The sequence below is a fragment of the Doryrhamphus excisus genome, chromosome 21, assembly GCF_030265055.1.
Source record: "Doryrhamphus excisus isolate RoL2022-K1 chromosome 21, RoL_Dexc_1.0, whole genome shotgun sequence".
NCBI lineage: Eukaryota > Metazoa > Chordata > Actinopteri > Syngnathiformes > Syngnathidae > Doryrhamphus > Doryrhamphus excisus.
The window spans coordinates 1,783,769-1,801,541 of NC_080486.1; the positions used below are offsets into that span (position 1 = coordinate 1,783,769).

Sequence of the window (17,773 nt, forward strand, 5' to 3'; positions counted from 1 at the left end):
GCCTCTGTCGCTCAAATATTGTTCACAAATCTGTGTTCCACCTCACAGGTTTGTTATTAATTTATAAATTAATGCTTGATTATTAGCAAATTTAATGCATTTTTAGCCTAAGTCAATAATTTTCAAGCATAAAAATGGCTAAATTAATTAAACTAGAAATTTAAAATATATCAAAGACCTATTCTACACTGGTCTACAACAGTCAATACAGGAAGTATGCGTTCCAGGAAACTCTAATGTGTGACTATAATGTAACTTTCTCGAGTAACACAAGTGTAGAAGTGACTATAGGGGTGTTACTTTACAACCGGAGGGCTCTAATAATGTCAACAAATATATTGAAGTCATGAACAGGTTTTCTATACCCTAACTCTGAAAATATTCCTTTCATAAATAAGGAATCATTTGATTCATTCACTGATTTTCTATACCGTTGTCCTCAATAATAAGAGGGAGGATTCAGCCAATCAGGTTGCAGAACATGCAACCTCCGCACAGAGATGCCAAACAGTGATAAAAACGCAGATGTCCTGACTGTGTGGCCAACATGCTAACAACTACTTTGCAAAAATGAATTTTCTATAGTCAAACATTTGTAAAACATCTCTTGTATTGATGTGATATTGATATAGATATTGATATTAATATTGACACTGACCAGGCACAGAGAGAGGATTACAGCTGCAATACGAGGTCTCAGTGTATGAACAGAGTTTTATTCAACAGTATCTGATAAGTTACACTGTTAGAAAACAGCCACCAGGGACTCAAACCGCTTGAATCCTGGTGTTGTCTGGGGTTCGGGTGTCTGTGTTCTTCTCCAGTTGCCACCGTCCCATCAGTAAGTCAACATGGAGTGGAAACTTAGAAAATCCCTTTCAAGTCCAAAGTCCGGGTTCCTTTTCATCCTGTTTCATGTTAAAAATACCGAACAAATGTTGTCCACGGGGAATCGCATTTCCCACGAGTTGAAAGAGTTCCGTCACTGGGATGCTTTGGCCTTCAGCTAGGATACAGTGCTCCGACAAGAACCTCCGAGGTCGCTTTGAAGGTTCGGTCTGTTCATCCGTCCAACTGCTCAAAGTCTTCAACAGGTAATACTGTTTCACACCGGACATATACCTCTAAGGCAAGTACAATAAATAGTTTTGGCAAATATACACGACTCTTCGCAGAGTTAGATCAGCAACCAGTGTCTCAATGAACAGTTGAGTAAAAAAAAACAAAAAGCAAGCTCGTGACGAAAGGTAACACCATCTCCATCTCCAGTATGGACTAAGGAAATCCAGTACATTTCAATCCTAATTGCTTTCTTTCACCTCTTGGCACGTTACACCTTTGGCATCTGGAAGGGGCTTTTATTTGGAAAGTCAATTGATGTCGGAGAAGTCAGCAAAGACCAAATTACGACTGGGAGACCCTTCAGAACAGTGATTCTCAACTCGTCTGTATGAAAACGATCATGTGCTTTTATTCTGAAGGAGGCGTTGTATATGAATGCTCCTTAACTTGGCGACCAAGCGCTTTATTGTTGTTTCAAACCTGTTTAATGACGTTATCATTGTATGTTATTGTCTATGAGTATGCTTTATAATTCTCACTCTACAGTAATCAGTTCAGATTTCACAGCTTCAATCTCAAGATTTTTCAAAAATATCAAAATCAAAAAAGTACGGCCAATTAGGAAAATAAAATACGCATATTTAAGCAATTTTTTGTGTGCCTAAATGGAGCATAAAAATTGCTAAATGAGCAAAGATACAAAATAAGGCATTCAGAAGACTCATTCAAAGATGTGATGATATGTATATCATATCCTACACTGGTCACTAGGTGGCAGTAATGTTACCTTGATGAGCTAATAGCCACCACAGGAAGTTCAGTAACTCTCCGATTGTTTACATGTGAGTCCATCTTGGTCTAGATTCTCTTATATCTTCTATACTGCGTAATAAGAATGTAAAAATGTGACTATAGGGGTGCTATTTCATGTCTGAAGAGCTCTAATATTCATAATAACCTACTTTGCGGAAATGCACGTATGGCGGTCAGGTCTGGAACCACGTAACTGTGATAAACAACATTCAAACTTTCCATGAAGTATACAATATTCGAGAAGTACTGTGAAGAACTTGGGTCGCTCGTCATGAAAGGGTGATGGTGGGTCCCCGCGCCAAACCAGTTGAGAACCACCGCTTGCGGCGTTGTGGGTGGGGCAATGCCAACAATAGAAGTGACATAGTTGGTGTCAAATCTCTAAAAAGAGAGAAAAATAAAGACTTTGGTTTGCTTTGGAGTTCGCCAAAAAGCCCCCCTGTGTCTTTTCTAAGATGCTAAAGACGTTCTATAAGAGATGGGAAAGTCTGAGGACTGCCCGGTTAGCGTCAAGTATTCTGCTTATCTAACTGGTTTTGGTTTTTGTGTCGGTAAACCTGATCCATCCGCGCCCTGGTTCAATGCTGAAGCTAGTGGTTCGGACCCAAAGTGTTACTGGTTTTCATACTTGACCAATAAAAGTGCACTGAGAGCAAAAACGAAGCAGCCTTTCTGTTGTTCCCTCTTGACCTTGGCGTCGATGTCAACCTAGCAACTCCAGAGAAGCTCCTTTGGTGAAGACTCCTGTCGTCCATGTTGGTTTCCTAAGCCAGGTTGTCGCTCCTCTTGCTGCACCAAACCACCAATGCGATCATGGCCAAGGTGAGGAAAACTGGAATCAGGATGAGGATGGCCAGCGTGTCGTCCGGGGGGTCCACCCAGACCACCTGATCCATGGTGCAGTTGGAGAAAAAGTGCTTGTGTATGCGGATGATGTAGCCCTCCACCAGCGGATTGGGCCAGTAGCAGTGGACAGTGAGGGATTTGGTCTCCGTGCAGTGCGTAAAGAGATGGTACTCACTGTGGAGAAAATGGGGGTAAAAAAGGAAAAAAGGGAGGGATTTAGGAAAATCTTAGCAGGTCAAATGGCTGTAACGCTTTTATTTGGCTCAGCGTCAGACTGAACACTTCAAATCTATGTCATGGTTGATGGTTCTCTGACATGAAGCTTTTCGTTACAAAACTAATTAAGAGCCTTTTCATGATTGAAAGCCTGAGAGTTTCAGCAAATAATCCATCACGGTGACATGGAATGCGTCGTGTTTTACTGCCTTTTTTGGCTCCGAGCTCTCCTGTGTTGCAACAAGCATTCAGGAGGGGATTCCGACACTCTGTGCTCCGTGTTAGATTGAACTTGATAAATCCATTTAGACCATCGTAATCCCTCTTCCTCTCGCCAGAAATTGTCAACCCTCCAGGTGGGGTCTTGTCTCGTTGGCGCGGGATTTTAGCTGGAAGTGTCGGAATTTATCAGTAGATCTGTGCAGCACTCTGATGACACCGCGCAGCCGTGGACTTACGGGAAGGTTGTCGGTTTATGATGAGCGATGATCATCGCGGTTTTACGGGAAATCGAATAATCAGACTTTAAATTGCTCAATTTCTGGTTTTGTGTTTTTTTAGAATGGTGTTTCTCAACTGGTGGATCGGGACACAGACAGGAAGTCAAAAATTATATGGAATAGTGTACAGATTGGTCATATATTTCATCTCATATTTCATATTATCTTGTAAACTGTATTTGTATATAAAATTCTTAATTTGTTAATACTTGGGTTGTTTCATTTCATTTCATTTTCTAATGCTTGTCCTCACGAGGGTCGCCGGGATGCTGGAGCCTATCCCAGCTGTCTTCGGGCACGAGGCGGGGTACACCCTGGACTGGTCACCAGCCAATCACAGGGCACATATAGACAAACAACCATACTTGGGTTGTTTATATTGTTTATTTTTTTATAATTGTTTTATTTTTAAAATATTGAATCGAATTGTCAGTCTGGATTTTATTTTAAAATATTAATATTTAGAAATATTTCTTTTGACTTTCTTTCTTGACCTCGTCCAAAGCAGTTAAGTGGTTCCAGACCTGAGCACAATTCATTAATTCCTGAACAAATGAAATATTTTCATAGTTAGAGCATAAAAAATATGTTTTCTTAACATAAATATAGCCCTGTAGACATGAAATAACACGCCTGTGGTCACTGTTACACTCCTAAATTATGTCTTTCCACTGGGAACTGCTTTCCCGTGGACGCACGCTGCAGGCGTTTACCGAGATTTCATTGAAAGAATACCAAACAGATGAAATGATATAATAAATGTGTCCAAAGCAACAACTATTAATGTCCAACATGGCCTCTGACATATGCGCTGTCAAAGCCCATTGGCCGCCATGCGCCGCATGGATGTTGAGCCTCTGACGTCAAGCTGTCACCATTGTTTTGAGGGAGCTTTGCTTACAGTAAGTGCTGCAAATCAAATAAACGAGATGAATTTGGTGTGTGTGTGTGTGTGTGTGTGTTGCATATAGATGTACGTATTCCACAGGGCACAAAGGCACCAGATGCCAGCGATAACACGAGTGTTTTGCTTCCTGTCCGCTTTCAACTCCGTATTGGTTTGTTTAGGAACAAAAAGAAACTCTTATTTTAGTGCGTGATATTGTAGTAATTGCCCTGAGATGACCTTAAGATACCTGAGCTGCTTTATATATACGATATCAAACAATGGATAAATGCTTCTCACCACACTAGGAGACATTGTCATATTTAATACATAACAATGAATATGTCTTTCATGTACCGGGGGCGCCCCAAAGCACTTGACCTGCTTCGTGTTTGGCTTTAAACCACACATGTAGCATGTTAGCAGACACTGCTACGTTTCTATACCCGGTGACGCCGTCTATTATTCATGTTGCCCTTTGATTTGCACTCCCGTTTGTGTGAAGCAGCGACTACATTTAAAGTGGGACCTCCAAAACTGAACTCTGATTTGTTCAAATGTGGATGCAAACTCCGGTGAAATCGTCACAATCGTTTGTGCTGCGTTTGTGCTTGAAATGGTCGTTGGTGCTGATCTGCGCTTTTTCCGTTTAAGAGTGATTCAAGGTCAGAGGTTCACCCAGCCGCCCAATTTTCTGCAGATTAAACACAAATAGTCCCAATCATTTGTGCAATGGTTTGTGCCATTAAAACGATCTTTTGTGCTTTTTTTTCTTGTTTACGTTTTTGTGTTGTTAAAGATTATTTAATCTTCCAATGGAGTTCACTCCACTTTCTCTGAATTAACCTGCCCCAATCGTTTGTGCAAGGTTTGTGCTGTTAAAATGGCATTTGTGCTGCTTTTGTTTTTGAGTTATTAGAGGTGCTATAGGTCAGTTTTATAGATTTGTTGTTGTTTTTTTGAGTGATATATGTTAATAAATCTAACCCCCTGGATTATTATGAGTTTTTTTTAGCTCGATGGCTAGCGCACAGACTCTGTTTTCCAGCCTTATTGCACAAAATATTGATGTTTTATCTGAATTGTGTGACTTTATAATTTAAACATTTCCATGCACATAATAAAGATTCTAATAAATGATCCATGAGTGGAAATATGAGGTTAGCCTTTTACAACAAAGTTGCATTAGCGGCTGCAGGAGCGTAGCATCTGGCCCACACGGGTGCCAGACATCTTTAGATTATCTCAAGTGGGGATAAGGCGGCACCGCGGCTCAGAATATCAAGACTTCCTGCATCCAAAACCACAATCTCGGTGCTGCAAATCAATGAAAAAGTCATGGAGGAGATAAATGATTGATTGACATAAAAGCAAGGAGAAAAGAAGCAGTTTTCAAAATGAATTCCATTTGACCCAAAAGTACTTTTAATGAGTTTTCTACTTCAGAACATCGATTTTATCGATACGGACTGTCAAATGTTATTTTAATTGACATCCTTGTCATTTGCACAGCTGCCCAGACCGTCCAGGTTATGTTGTCCTTCCCGACATCCTGTCTTACGATCATCCCTCCTCCAGATGTTTCTCTGACCCATCAGCATGCCTCAAGTGAAACATCTGTCTTCATGAGGATCACACAGCGGGGCCAAGTTAGAGTGGCTAATTTTAGTCAGCAAAGCAGGGGTGTCACATGACCTATACCGCACTTCCTCCACGGGCCCGTGACAGGATCGTTCCAGAATGGATTTGAATCGCAATTTAGTCCATCTGACATCTCGCTCTTGTCGATTTCCCTGCTGTACGCTTTGGTTAAGGGAACGTGCAAAGTGCAGCGGATCTGTGTGTGTGTGTGTGTGTGTTTGTGTGTGTGTGTGTAGATTATAAAAAAGCGCAGCCACACAGGCACAGAGCAGTGCTTGAAGCTATAACCGAAGATGCCTGCTTAAAATAAGCACGTCACAGTCAAATGGCAAATTGTATTCCAACTGTGTGTTGACGCAGGTTTAATAATAATAATAATAATACATCAGTTTTGCAGCTGTGTACAAATACATGGTTCGGTACTACAGTAAACCTCGGATATATCGGATTCAATTGTTCCCACTGGTTTTGTCCGATATAAGCAAAATCCGTTATATGCGTATACCGGAAAATGTCTGTTTTACGCATATATGGGATTTATATCCGGTATATGCGTAAAATCGGATTTTATCCGTTATAAAAAGGCACTTCCTTGACTATGTTTCCAATGTACCTGGACGCGCAGGCAACGCTGCAAACGCTGCAAATGACGTCGTATAGCGGCCATGTCACGATTCGGCGAATCGGAGCGCCACGATGCGGCCATCCGATATATGCGAGGGAAATTTAATGGAACGGGACTGGAGATTTTGTCCGAAATAGGCGAAATCCGTTATAAAAAATCCAATATATGCAATGAATTTTTATTGGAAATGCATTACAGAAAAATCGGTTCTTTTTTATCTGTCCGTTGTGAGCGAATTTCCGATATATCCGAGTCCGATATATCCGAGGTTTGCTGTACATATTTTTGTATTGTATATTATTGTATATTATGGAAGCAATACGTGAGGTGGTACCTGATGAAGTGCGTGAGGTTGCACCAATACTGCGGGTCTATGTGGGCCATGTCCCGCTTGAACGCTTCCCCACAGACCTCCACTTCCCACTCCAAGCGGGATTCATTACAGGGTCTCCTCGGCCGGGCGGAAGTGGGCTCTATGCTGGAACTCTCAGTAGCTGAAAAAACGGGGTGGGGGTTGGATCAATTCCAGTCGAGGCCGCTGTATTTTCCTCGAATGGGCGCACGCTTACCTGATAATCCTCCCATCATCCATGCGTTGACTGTAACGAAAAACAAACAGGAGCTTTTAGTGAAAAGACACGTGAGCGTGATTGCATCGACGCCACAAACGGCTTAGTTCATTTTCTGATGGGCACATCTGTCTCCCTAACCTTTGACCCTTCTGTGTTTTTATCCCCTCATCCCTCCCCCGGGTTTGTTATTATCGGAATGAATGCATCACCTCGGTGAATCATTGTTAAAGATTCAGATCACCTTTGCAATGCCGAGACAAGACTCGGATGAGACGCAATGAGATGAAGGTCATTCAAAATGTGCACAGTGGGCTTAAACCTGGATTTTGAACGACAAGACATATTTTTTTTTATATTTTCTGGTAATTCTGGAAGGGAATCCCTGCACCATGCTATACCACGAGTACACCACCCATTACATTATGAATGAAATCCTGCTAAGTTCACATGAGAGCAGACTGGCGCTTCAAATATGCCAAGCATTCCTTCCTGCTGGAATATGCAATTGTACCAAATCATCTAGTAAATACGAAGTTTCAACAGAAGGAAGCTGGTCTGGGGTCAGTCTTAAAGTAAAACCAACCAGACCTGTGATAAGAGAAGTTGATAGATCACAGGAGAGGTGTCGTCGTGGCCTCTCAGTTCTCAGGGTTCCTGGCATATCTTATAGTATCTTATCTTAAGAGGCCTCGGAGAAGATCCAGGACACGTTTAAATGCCGATAAAACCGCCGAGGGGAGCTACACATGAGATATAAGAAGACACATCCTCTTTTTTGTGTGTTGTAAAGGTATTAAAAGAGCTAAAAAAAAAAAGAAGCAGGTAATTCATGCATGTAATGGAACACATGTATCCTCTTAGCTGCCTCTTTTTAGCTGTTTGTATATCTTTAGAACGCAGAAAAAAGAGAGAGGAGACACAACCATCCGAGTCTGTCACACTCCAAAAGTTTTTGAGCGTTTTCCAAATTTGGATGTCAGCCATCTGGTTCCCACGGGTTTCCTCCTGCCTTTATTTCTCCTAACTGAAAGCTTCATGCAGCCCGGTCCAAAAATAACGTGTGTGTGTGTGTGAGTGTGTGTGTGTGTGTGTGTGCATAAGCTCCTAATATAAATATATCCTAAGTTGACAAGCTCAGTCTAACCAAATATCCCACATGTAGTTGGAGATAACAAAACCACACAACGGCACAAGCTTCTAAAGACGCCACAGAGATGAATGTCAAAGTATTTATGCGTTTTAATTCATACAAGATATTATAAGAACGCTTCTCAAGAAGGAAATACGCTGTTTACACTGTTTTTAGTATTTTTTTTGAATTTTTATTTTCTCAAAATTATATTAAAATAAATATTAGTTGCACTACTTGAACAAAATAAGGTCATATTTGTTATTTTATATTATTTATAATATTTTATATTTAATAAAAACAAACTAATTGGATTTAATAACATTTAAATATTACTACTTTAATATTGATTTATATTTCTCTTTTTTGTGGGTGTAGTATTATAATTTACTAAAAAAATAAATATATGTATTTAATGCATATTACTAATATTAATATAAATTAATAATAATATTATATATATAATAATAATAATATAATAATAATATAATATAAATTCTGATCTATAAAAATGTTTAAAAAGTAGTACAAAAAATATTTATTTGCTTTCAATTTTGATTTTATTTTATTCAAATATGAGAGTGAATATATGAATGAAATAAACAAACAGCACATTATTCTTGTGAAAGTAGCGCCATCATTTTTTGTTAACGTCATTGAAAAGGTCATTTCATTGCATTTCTGCTGCTTATTGCTTTTCTTGTGCACATTTTGTCCATAAAAACAAGTCCGAGCCAAGCTTTATAGGCCAGTCTAAATCAGCTCTGCCTGCGTCACCATCCAAAAGCGGCGAGGAAGCGCGTGTGAGTGCTTTGGTTCATCCAGTGAATCATGCCAGGTTGGGAATGATTGCAGTTTGTCTCTCAGTCACAGTTGAATACCCCGCCAACTCCAGATTTGGATTGCAGCACGACAGCGCCAGGGAGGAGAATTTCACAAAGCGGCAGTGCATTATTTTAGCTTGGGAACACATTTGGGAACGCTGAAAACATCAAATAGAAGTGAAACAACCTTAAATCGGAGCTGGAATCCCATTTAAAAAACGTTAAAGAGCCACATGGACCCCAGCAACATGGCTGACGGAAGCTTCTGTTCCATTTGCTCTTATCATAAACACTGCGAGTCAAACAGGAACAATTATCCAGTAACGCCAACGAAAGTTGTTCCACACGAGGGATCGCCATTTCACTCGATCCTCTTGGACAATGCTAAAAATGAACCTTTATGTATTGATCACATGACGATCTGAAGGCTCTCAACTCTTCCTTTCATGCAAGCGTCAACAACGCGTCTGCTGTTGGCTGTCAAGTAGTACTCCATTGTGCCTCAATTGCTTCAACAATGAATTAATCATCATTATTATGCCCCTTTTGACATCAGTAAGCACACTAATAATCATAACAATGAACTAAAACATAAAAAATAAACAATATTGGAACCACTTCAGACCAATAACCAAAATGGTGCTTTTGTGATAGCGTTGCCACTTCTGTCATGCGACCTTTCTTAGGTACGAGGTTAAGAAAATGACACAAAAGTCTTCAAATTGAAGTCCAAGCCAAGCGGGTGTCGCTCCATCCGTCAACAATCTCCAAACAAGGAACCATATTTGGTACCTGAAGTCTCATATGAGACGCTAAAAGCACATAATCCCTGCAAACACATGTCAAGCTAAACAGTACACCCCCAAAACAGGATATTAATTTGTCGTTTGTAATTAATGCCTAAAGCCATGTGATGTGTTTTTAATCTCATCAGTTAATTAGGAGAGGAAGAAGACACAGACTGGACTTCCAAAATAATAACGGCTGCAAATATTCAGACCTAAAGATAATAAAGCTTTGGGCGTTATCTTTTATTTTACAGGCTGACGTAACAGCTACAGGCAACATGTAAACAAAACCCAATTAAGATGCTTCCAAAATGTGTGTGAGGGTTAGATTGCATCCAGGTGTGCTGCCTTGCCATGTGCAAAGCCTTAAGCAAGCCTTCACTACCTTTTGGACCATTTCACGTATTCAGAGATCAAACGAGTGAACACGGGAACGTACCCAAACAATACGCCCACCCTGAATCCCACCGCCTGCACCCACCATCAGGGGGGCCAGCGAAGGCTCCATGCATTTCAACCAATGTTGGTCCCATACTGTATTTACATAGCTTTCAGACGTCCAACAGTAGTTAATTAAAATATGACCAATCTCAAATTTACACAGTTTTAAAGTACTTTTAGTTAGCTCTACTGTGAATAAAAAATATTTTTAGACTCTGAATTTATGTACCTGAATTTTTTGAGTCTCAATTTAGCTGTGGCCCTGCAACTCGCGCAATTACAATATATTATAATTTATAGCTTTCAGAGGTCCAATATTAGTGTAATTAAAGTGTGGTGCTCAAAATGTGGTCTCAATGTAGCTGTGGTCCTGCAACCACGCAATTAACATATATGGAAATTTTGTAACATTTCATTTATTTTGCGATTATTTTTAACTGAATTTTAGAATATTAAAATATTTTTAATTCCGTATTCAATCAACTGAATTTCCAATTTCCATTTTGTTTACACGTGTTTATTCAATGACATTTTGACGTGAAATCATGTTTTAAAAAAATGCTGCGGGGAGTCGATAGCTTTAATGCTAATAATGCTGTGCTGATTATAAGCGCCATGAAGCTACCGTATACACCGTAGCGCTACACTTTATCGATGCCATATATCACATACGACAACATAACAATAAGGAACGGACCACAGCAAATGCGTTAGCATTACTAGCATAGCCATGTGAGCTACGTTGCACTCACATCTTAACAGCAGCATCACGCTAGCTTAGCCTATTTGCAAAAGGAAAACAAATTGTACTCTGACTAGATAGTTGGCAGAGCACCAGGCTGCATTTTAAGATGTGTAGTGAAGCCTGTTTTTTTTTTTTTTTTGCTGATATCATGCCCATGAGGCAGGAAAGTTTTTGTTGTTGACATGAGAAAAGCCATCTTCGATCAAAAGTGAGAGGAACACCGGGAGAAAAATTTCCAAAAATTCCAAAAAAGATCCTTTTCCTGACTTAATGCTCTTTTCCACTGGACTTTATTGTGAAATATAAACACGTCTGTTTTTGGAACCTTTTTTGTTCTCGTCTTATATAATCCCAACACTAGTGAGACGGGACACGTGAGGTGAGTCTGGGTGGGTGGGGGTGTGTGTGGGGGGGGGGGGGGGGGGGGCGATCACCATGCATGAATACATTTAGTGCAAACACAAGCGAGCATTCATGAATCCGACTCCTGACTTCCCTCTCTGCTCTTTGAAGATACTTTTCAAGCCCCGTCGACCATCTGCAGAGGAACCGCGGCGGCGGCGACGGCGAGGAGATCAATGAGAAGGAAGTGTTTTGCTTTGTTTGTAGCGCGGCGGTGCAGGAAGAGATTAGATACTTTCTTTAACATCAATTGGGAGACGCCAGGCACCAATGCATTCATTCCGCCACTAATAAGTCACTTTTTTTTCCCTCACAAAAATGCCTTCCGTCCTAATTTGGCGTTCCTTCTCCTTGCTTCCAACGGAATCCCAGCTGCCTAAACAAAGACGTTACTGGTCTGGGGTCAGCCAGGCAGATAGCTGACGGTGCCTGGTTGATGTCAGGGAAGGCAGATGGAGCAAACCAGGACGTTGGGTATGGTCAGTTTCCCACAGGGGTGTAATCTATCTGTGGCTGTTTCATTTGCATAATTAGCCATGACGGCACGGTGGTCTAGGGGTTAGCGCGCTAGGAGACCAGGGTTCAATCCCACCCTCGGGCATCTCTGTGTGGAGTTTGCATGTTCTCCCCGTGCATGCGTGGGTTTTCTCCGGGTACTCCGGTTTCCTCCCACATTCCAAAAACATGCTAGGTTAATTAGCGACTCCAAATTGTCCATAGGTATGAATGTGAGTGTGAATGGTTGTTTGTCTATATGTGCCCTGTGACTGGCTGGCGACCAGTCTAGGGTGTACCCCGCCTTACGCCCGAAGACAGCTGGGATAGGTCATGGATGAATTAGCCATGACATTTTTTTTTTATGGATGAAAATGTTCCCAGTCCATTTATTTGACCGTGTTAGGAATGGAATATTTTCCACCCTGTTCTAGATGGGCACCGAAGCATGTATGTGCTTATCGACTACAGCGAGATAACACATTCACCAAGACCTTTCACTTTGCTAGCGATGGAAAATGTCCCACTCTTGGAGGACGAGAGCAAGCCGGCCTTGTCTGCAACCGAAAGATAACACGCCGAGACGTTTGCCTCAGAACAAAATTAACTTTACACAAACACAAAGATGTTTTATTCGTCATTCTGACTCCTGACGGGGACCCTCGGCCCTCTGTCCAAGAATTGTAACATTTAATGTGAACTTCGCTGGTACTACCTCCAAAGCAGGTCTTCCAGGAAGAGGAACTCCCAATATCTCGGGTCTGAATCCGGCATTGAAATTGCTTGTATGTAATCCCTTTTAATTGCCTTCAGATTCACAGTCTTATTCCGAACAAATTTAATAACTTAAAGCAAACGGCTGAGTGGCCCAGCCCCCTTAGCCCAGGTTTGGTTGAGACCAGTTCCACTGCAGGGTTATGAGAAAGAAACCGTTTTGACCTTGTTAGACCTTGGCTGGTGGGCTGACCGATCGCTCCAGTGCTGGCATTGCATTGTTTGTTTTTACTCCTTTTGTAAACCTTACTTTAGACTTAGTAGCGTAGCGTTACTTCACAGCTGGTAGAGCAGAAAGATCTCTGTGGACTTCACCCCGCTAAAAGATCTCGTACGAATAAGCCAACATGAATAAATGATGTACCGAAACCGGTGATGCAACTTCAACTCGACATGATGCTTCCAAGTTGGAAAAGTCTACAGCATCAGCTTCCAGTTTGGACATTTAGTTTCCGTGAAGCTGCTGACGACAGATAAGCAACGCGGATGCGACGGCGCCAAAACGACTTGTCAGCAAGAGCGGACTTTGTGAATCCCCAGTTGTGTATCATTAGCGCGGGTAATCAGCTGGAAAAACAACATTAGCGAGGACGCGACGCAGGCTCCTTTTCCTCAAGTGTGCCATTGTAAAACACATGAGGCTAACATTTGCTTGATATTACATAAGACGCTAAAGCATTACCGTCCGTCATGGCGGACTTAACACCTCAGACAGGAGCCAGGGTTGCATGGCTCTGAAAAGATGAGGAACGTCAACAGACGTCATCAATCTGACAACAGTTATGGCAGCGGGACTTGTTTAAAGACACAACACCACTTCATCTTTGGGAGTGACATTACCCCCCCCCTCCCAACCTTGTCTGTTGGTCCCGCATAAAGAAAGTCAAGCTGACACAAACTGACACTGCCATAAATCCAAAACACAGCAGCGGAATGCGTGATCGCTCCAACAGCGAATCACTGAAAACTACACAGAACGCTCGATTCAGAAATCCATGCGTCCATCTCACAGGTGGAGCACATCAACATTACACCGCATGAATAGGCTGGCCACAATAAAAGGCCATTCCAAGAGAAGGTGCGGACACAAACGTCAACGTGTTGAGTTGAGTGTAGCGTGACCAAACATCCTGGTTTCACATCTAGTGATGGTCACAGCTTTTGGTTTGGGTGGAAATGTTGTTATTTTTTTGCACAACATAAGTATTAGTAGCAGTAGTAGTATAACAACAGCACTGTACTGTGACCCACGGCAAGCTAAAACTCCACTCCGAACCCCCAACATCACTTCCTGTCTGCACCAAATGCCAGTACGAGACTTATTTATTTCTTAAATAGCTTATATTCTACTGTATATTGGGTAATAGGAACGTAAAGGTGACTATAGGGGTGTTATTTCATGTCTAGAGGGCTCTCATGATATTAAAAACCAATATTGAGAAGGTCATAAACTGTAAATTGTCTATGCTCTAACTAGGAACGTATTCCATTTATAAATAAGCAATCCTACTTTGCAGAAATTCACTTATCACGTGGGTCTGGAGCCAATTAACAGTGATAAATGAGGACCTAAGTATGGTAATTTGTTACTTTGTTACTTACTTGCAACTGCCTGGTAAATGCAATAAACAAACAATAGAACGAGGAAGGTTCGCTAGCTAAAATACGCACGTCAACTCGCGCCTAGCTTCGAGTTAAAGGACAGTTAGCATGCCAGCTAGCACCTTAAATATCAAATACTACAACAATGGCGCATGTTGGCGACAAAATTCTAAAGATGACATGTTTTTCCGAATGATATTATGACTTTATTCAATAATTTTTATTTTTTTTTTTAATACTTTTTTATTATTTTATACATTTTTTATTCTTTTATTTTACTTAGTTTTTTTTATTGCTGTGTTTTCCATTTTTGCTGTTTTCTTGTTTGTCTGTATTTTTAGAACGTGCCCGGGGCCAAAAAAAAAACAGCCAAGGGCCACAAATGGCCCCCGGACCACACTTTGCACACCTCGTACTAGGACATTTCCAGCGAGGACAATAAAGATAATTAGCTCCGACGACCAAACGTGAAAGTTCTAATGTGCCTTGCAGCACACGTGGGCTTTAAACCAGCAAAGGTGACCCACGTGTATTTTAACAGCCCCAAATTCCCAGCGTGTGAAGTAAGACGCCAAACTTTACCTTTCTTTCCCACACAAAAGAACAGAAGAGGCCCGAGGCGTGTTCCATCGCTGACAGTGAATGAAGAGCTATTTATTGGCCCGAGCAGATGCCTTGCACTCAGTGGGAACCCGTGGAGTTCTGCGGTGCAGATGGAGATCTTCCACCGAGGCCGCAGCATGAAAGCAACAAATCACACTGACTCAGTGTGATTCTGGTGGGTTGTGCGTCTTCAAAAAAAAAACACTTTCTTCCTCCCAACGGGGATGCTTGATGGGAAAGTCTTCCCGTCTAGACCGCGGCTACCACGGGGGAATCCCTGCTGCATGGATGCAGCAAGTCCGCGGATTCATCGCACTTTTGTCCTCTTGACCAGAAGGAAATCAAAAGAGAAGATTGCGTCACGCGGCGAGTACGTATGCCAGTCAGCGTTGGGTGATCAGACCCTGATGGCGCCGCTACGGCATCCCCGCTTACTCACTCAGGTCCTCTGATGCGGTCCAGTGACACATCATTGTACCCCGGAACCAAAGTGTGATGATAACCATAGAACTGGAAATGATTACAGCACTACCCGCTCCACATTATGTGTTTGTTAGGCTGGAATGCGGCCATTTGCTCTGTATTACTTGGAAATGTTTGGAAGTCAACACAAAAAATGTATTGATAACTATTCATAACAGGAAACTCATCAATATTAAAAGAAGAACCACTGGATTGTATTAAATGTAAAATAAATAAACAGCTGGAATGGAGTAACTAGTAGCCTCCACAACAATAATACTGTAGTGTAGTGGTGCCCACACATGGCGTGGGGGCTGCAGACCACCCAACAACGTGCACACCATCACGCCAACCAAATCAAAGCGCGGACATGAACCCATGAACGGCACCATACTTTCATACATGATTTCATCCTTTTAGCAGCGGCTAATGAGCCAGATCCAGAAAGTCCCATTGGCCGCCATATAGGTCAGCTCTGTTCGTTGGGGCGTGATACGTATACGGTCCCGTCCCCGGCCCGCCTAGCGGTTGTCGTCTGGTCTTGATACGTTTGATGCGGGCTGGGACGCCCAGTGCTAACGCCATGTAGAGATGGGGATTCAAACCCGACATGCGAAACACGAGACCACCGTGCGACAGTTTTCAGACCAATTAAGGGGAAGTGGTGCACCTGATCTTATATTATTTATTCTACAAATAAAAACAGTAGAAATTGGGAATAACAAATTTTTTTTAAGAAAAAGATATTATTATAATATTCATAATAATATGACATTATTATTATTTTATATATTCATATTTTTTGTCTTTTTAGAAAATAAAAAAAATGAAATTAAATCTGTAAAAAAAAACCTACCTAGGTTAATTCATATAGGTTATTAATTATATGATGCAGGGGTGTCCAAACTTTTTCCATGGGCTGCATACTGAAAATCAAAGGATGCGTGGGGGGCTACTTTGATATTTTTGTGTATTTTCAAGTATTTCAAAAAGGCAAAAAAAAAGTAAAATGTTTCAAATTTAAAGACAAAGCCTTGTTTCATTATTAGTTCATGGTATCAACATTGCAGCTTCTTTCTCGACATTTTGCCTTTTTGCTCAATTTTGCTGCATTTTTTGGTTTAATTTTATTTAGCGGAGGGTGCGGGGGAATCGCTGTGATATTTTTATGTATTTTTAAATTTTGTAAAAAGGCATATTCCAAGAAGACAAAGCAACGTTTCATAATTAGTTATTGGTACCAACATTTAAGCTTCTTCTCTTTATATTTTGCCTTTTTACTCAATTTTTTCAATTTTTGCTGGGAATTTTGGTTGAAATTTATTTCTACAAGTTGCCACGGGCCAATGAAAAACACACAACATGCCGCAAATGACCCTCGGGCCACACTTTGGACACCCGCGTTATTGTGGGTGCAATTAATTATTGTCATCCTTGGTGTAGATAAATGAACAAATAATTGGCAGATGGAACACCAGAGTGAAAATAATAATTTTTAAAAAATCAAGAATACCTAAAAATATATTTCCATAATAATCAATATTTTCTATGTCATTTATTTATGGATTCATCATGACATAAATGATGGTTATATGCAATAATTGAGGAAACTGAACAGTATTCATACAAAATGATAACAGTATTTTGTGTTAAAAATGAAAGCACTCACCTAAAAACCCCACAACAAAAAGTTTGAGCACCCCACACTCATTTGTATCCATCCCGCCGTGTGGATCCACTTGGACTCTGAATGAAAGCTCAGCTCCAGCTCGGTAAAAATGGACATTTGAAGCGGACCATTTTCACCCCCAAAAGACAAGTCCAAGTTCTGTCATGCTACCAAAACAAACAAAAACAACAAGAAGCAATGATGAAGGATGAGAAGGAGGAGAATCCCACGTCAAACAAAGAGTCCTCTCCTCTGCGTCCTGGTGATGGTGATCCAGACTGTGCTGAGGAGTCTGAGCTCAGCACCACACAGTCAGTCCTGCATCCTGCTGAGGAGGAGGAGGAGGAGGAGGAGCAGGAGAAGAGGAGGAGCAGTGCAACGTATGAAGCATCGCACTGCAGTAACTGCTATTTAATTCCACTTGTTATATTTAAATCATGATTTCTTTCTTTCCATAATCCGGTTCTATTATGTTTTTATACTGTGCTGCTATTACAGCAGTGACTTCGTCTCCAATTTAAAAATAGGACAATACTGACCCCATGTGGTTATTATTTGAAACTGCATGATCATTATCGATTCAAACTGTTTAATACAAATATAAATTTAATCCTAAAAATTCACTCGCATATTTAACTAAATGACAAAAAATACAGCTTCCTGGCCTTCATTTCATAA

General features: G+C 41.0%; 1 protein-coding gene across 1 annotated transcript; it reads right to left on the reverse strand.

Moving 5' to 3' along the window:
- Positions 1-701: 701 nt before the first annotated feature.
- On the reverse strand, positions 702-17,408 carry LOC131109003 (receptor activity-modifying protein 3-like). Its single transcript, XM_058060519.1, has 4 exons — positions 17,096-17,408; positions 7,159-7,188; positions 6,924-7,083; positions 702-2,895 (listed from the first exon to the last, which is right to left on the reverse strand). The coding sequence occupies exons 1-4, from the start codon at positions 17,145-17,147 to the stop codon at positions 2,640-2,642; spliced, it is 498 nt and encodes a 165-aa protein (XP_057916502.1). The 5' UTR covers positions 17,148-17,408; the 3' UTR covers positions 702-2,639.
- Positions 17,409-17,773: the final 365 nt, after the last annotated feature.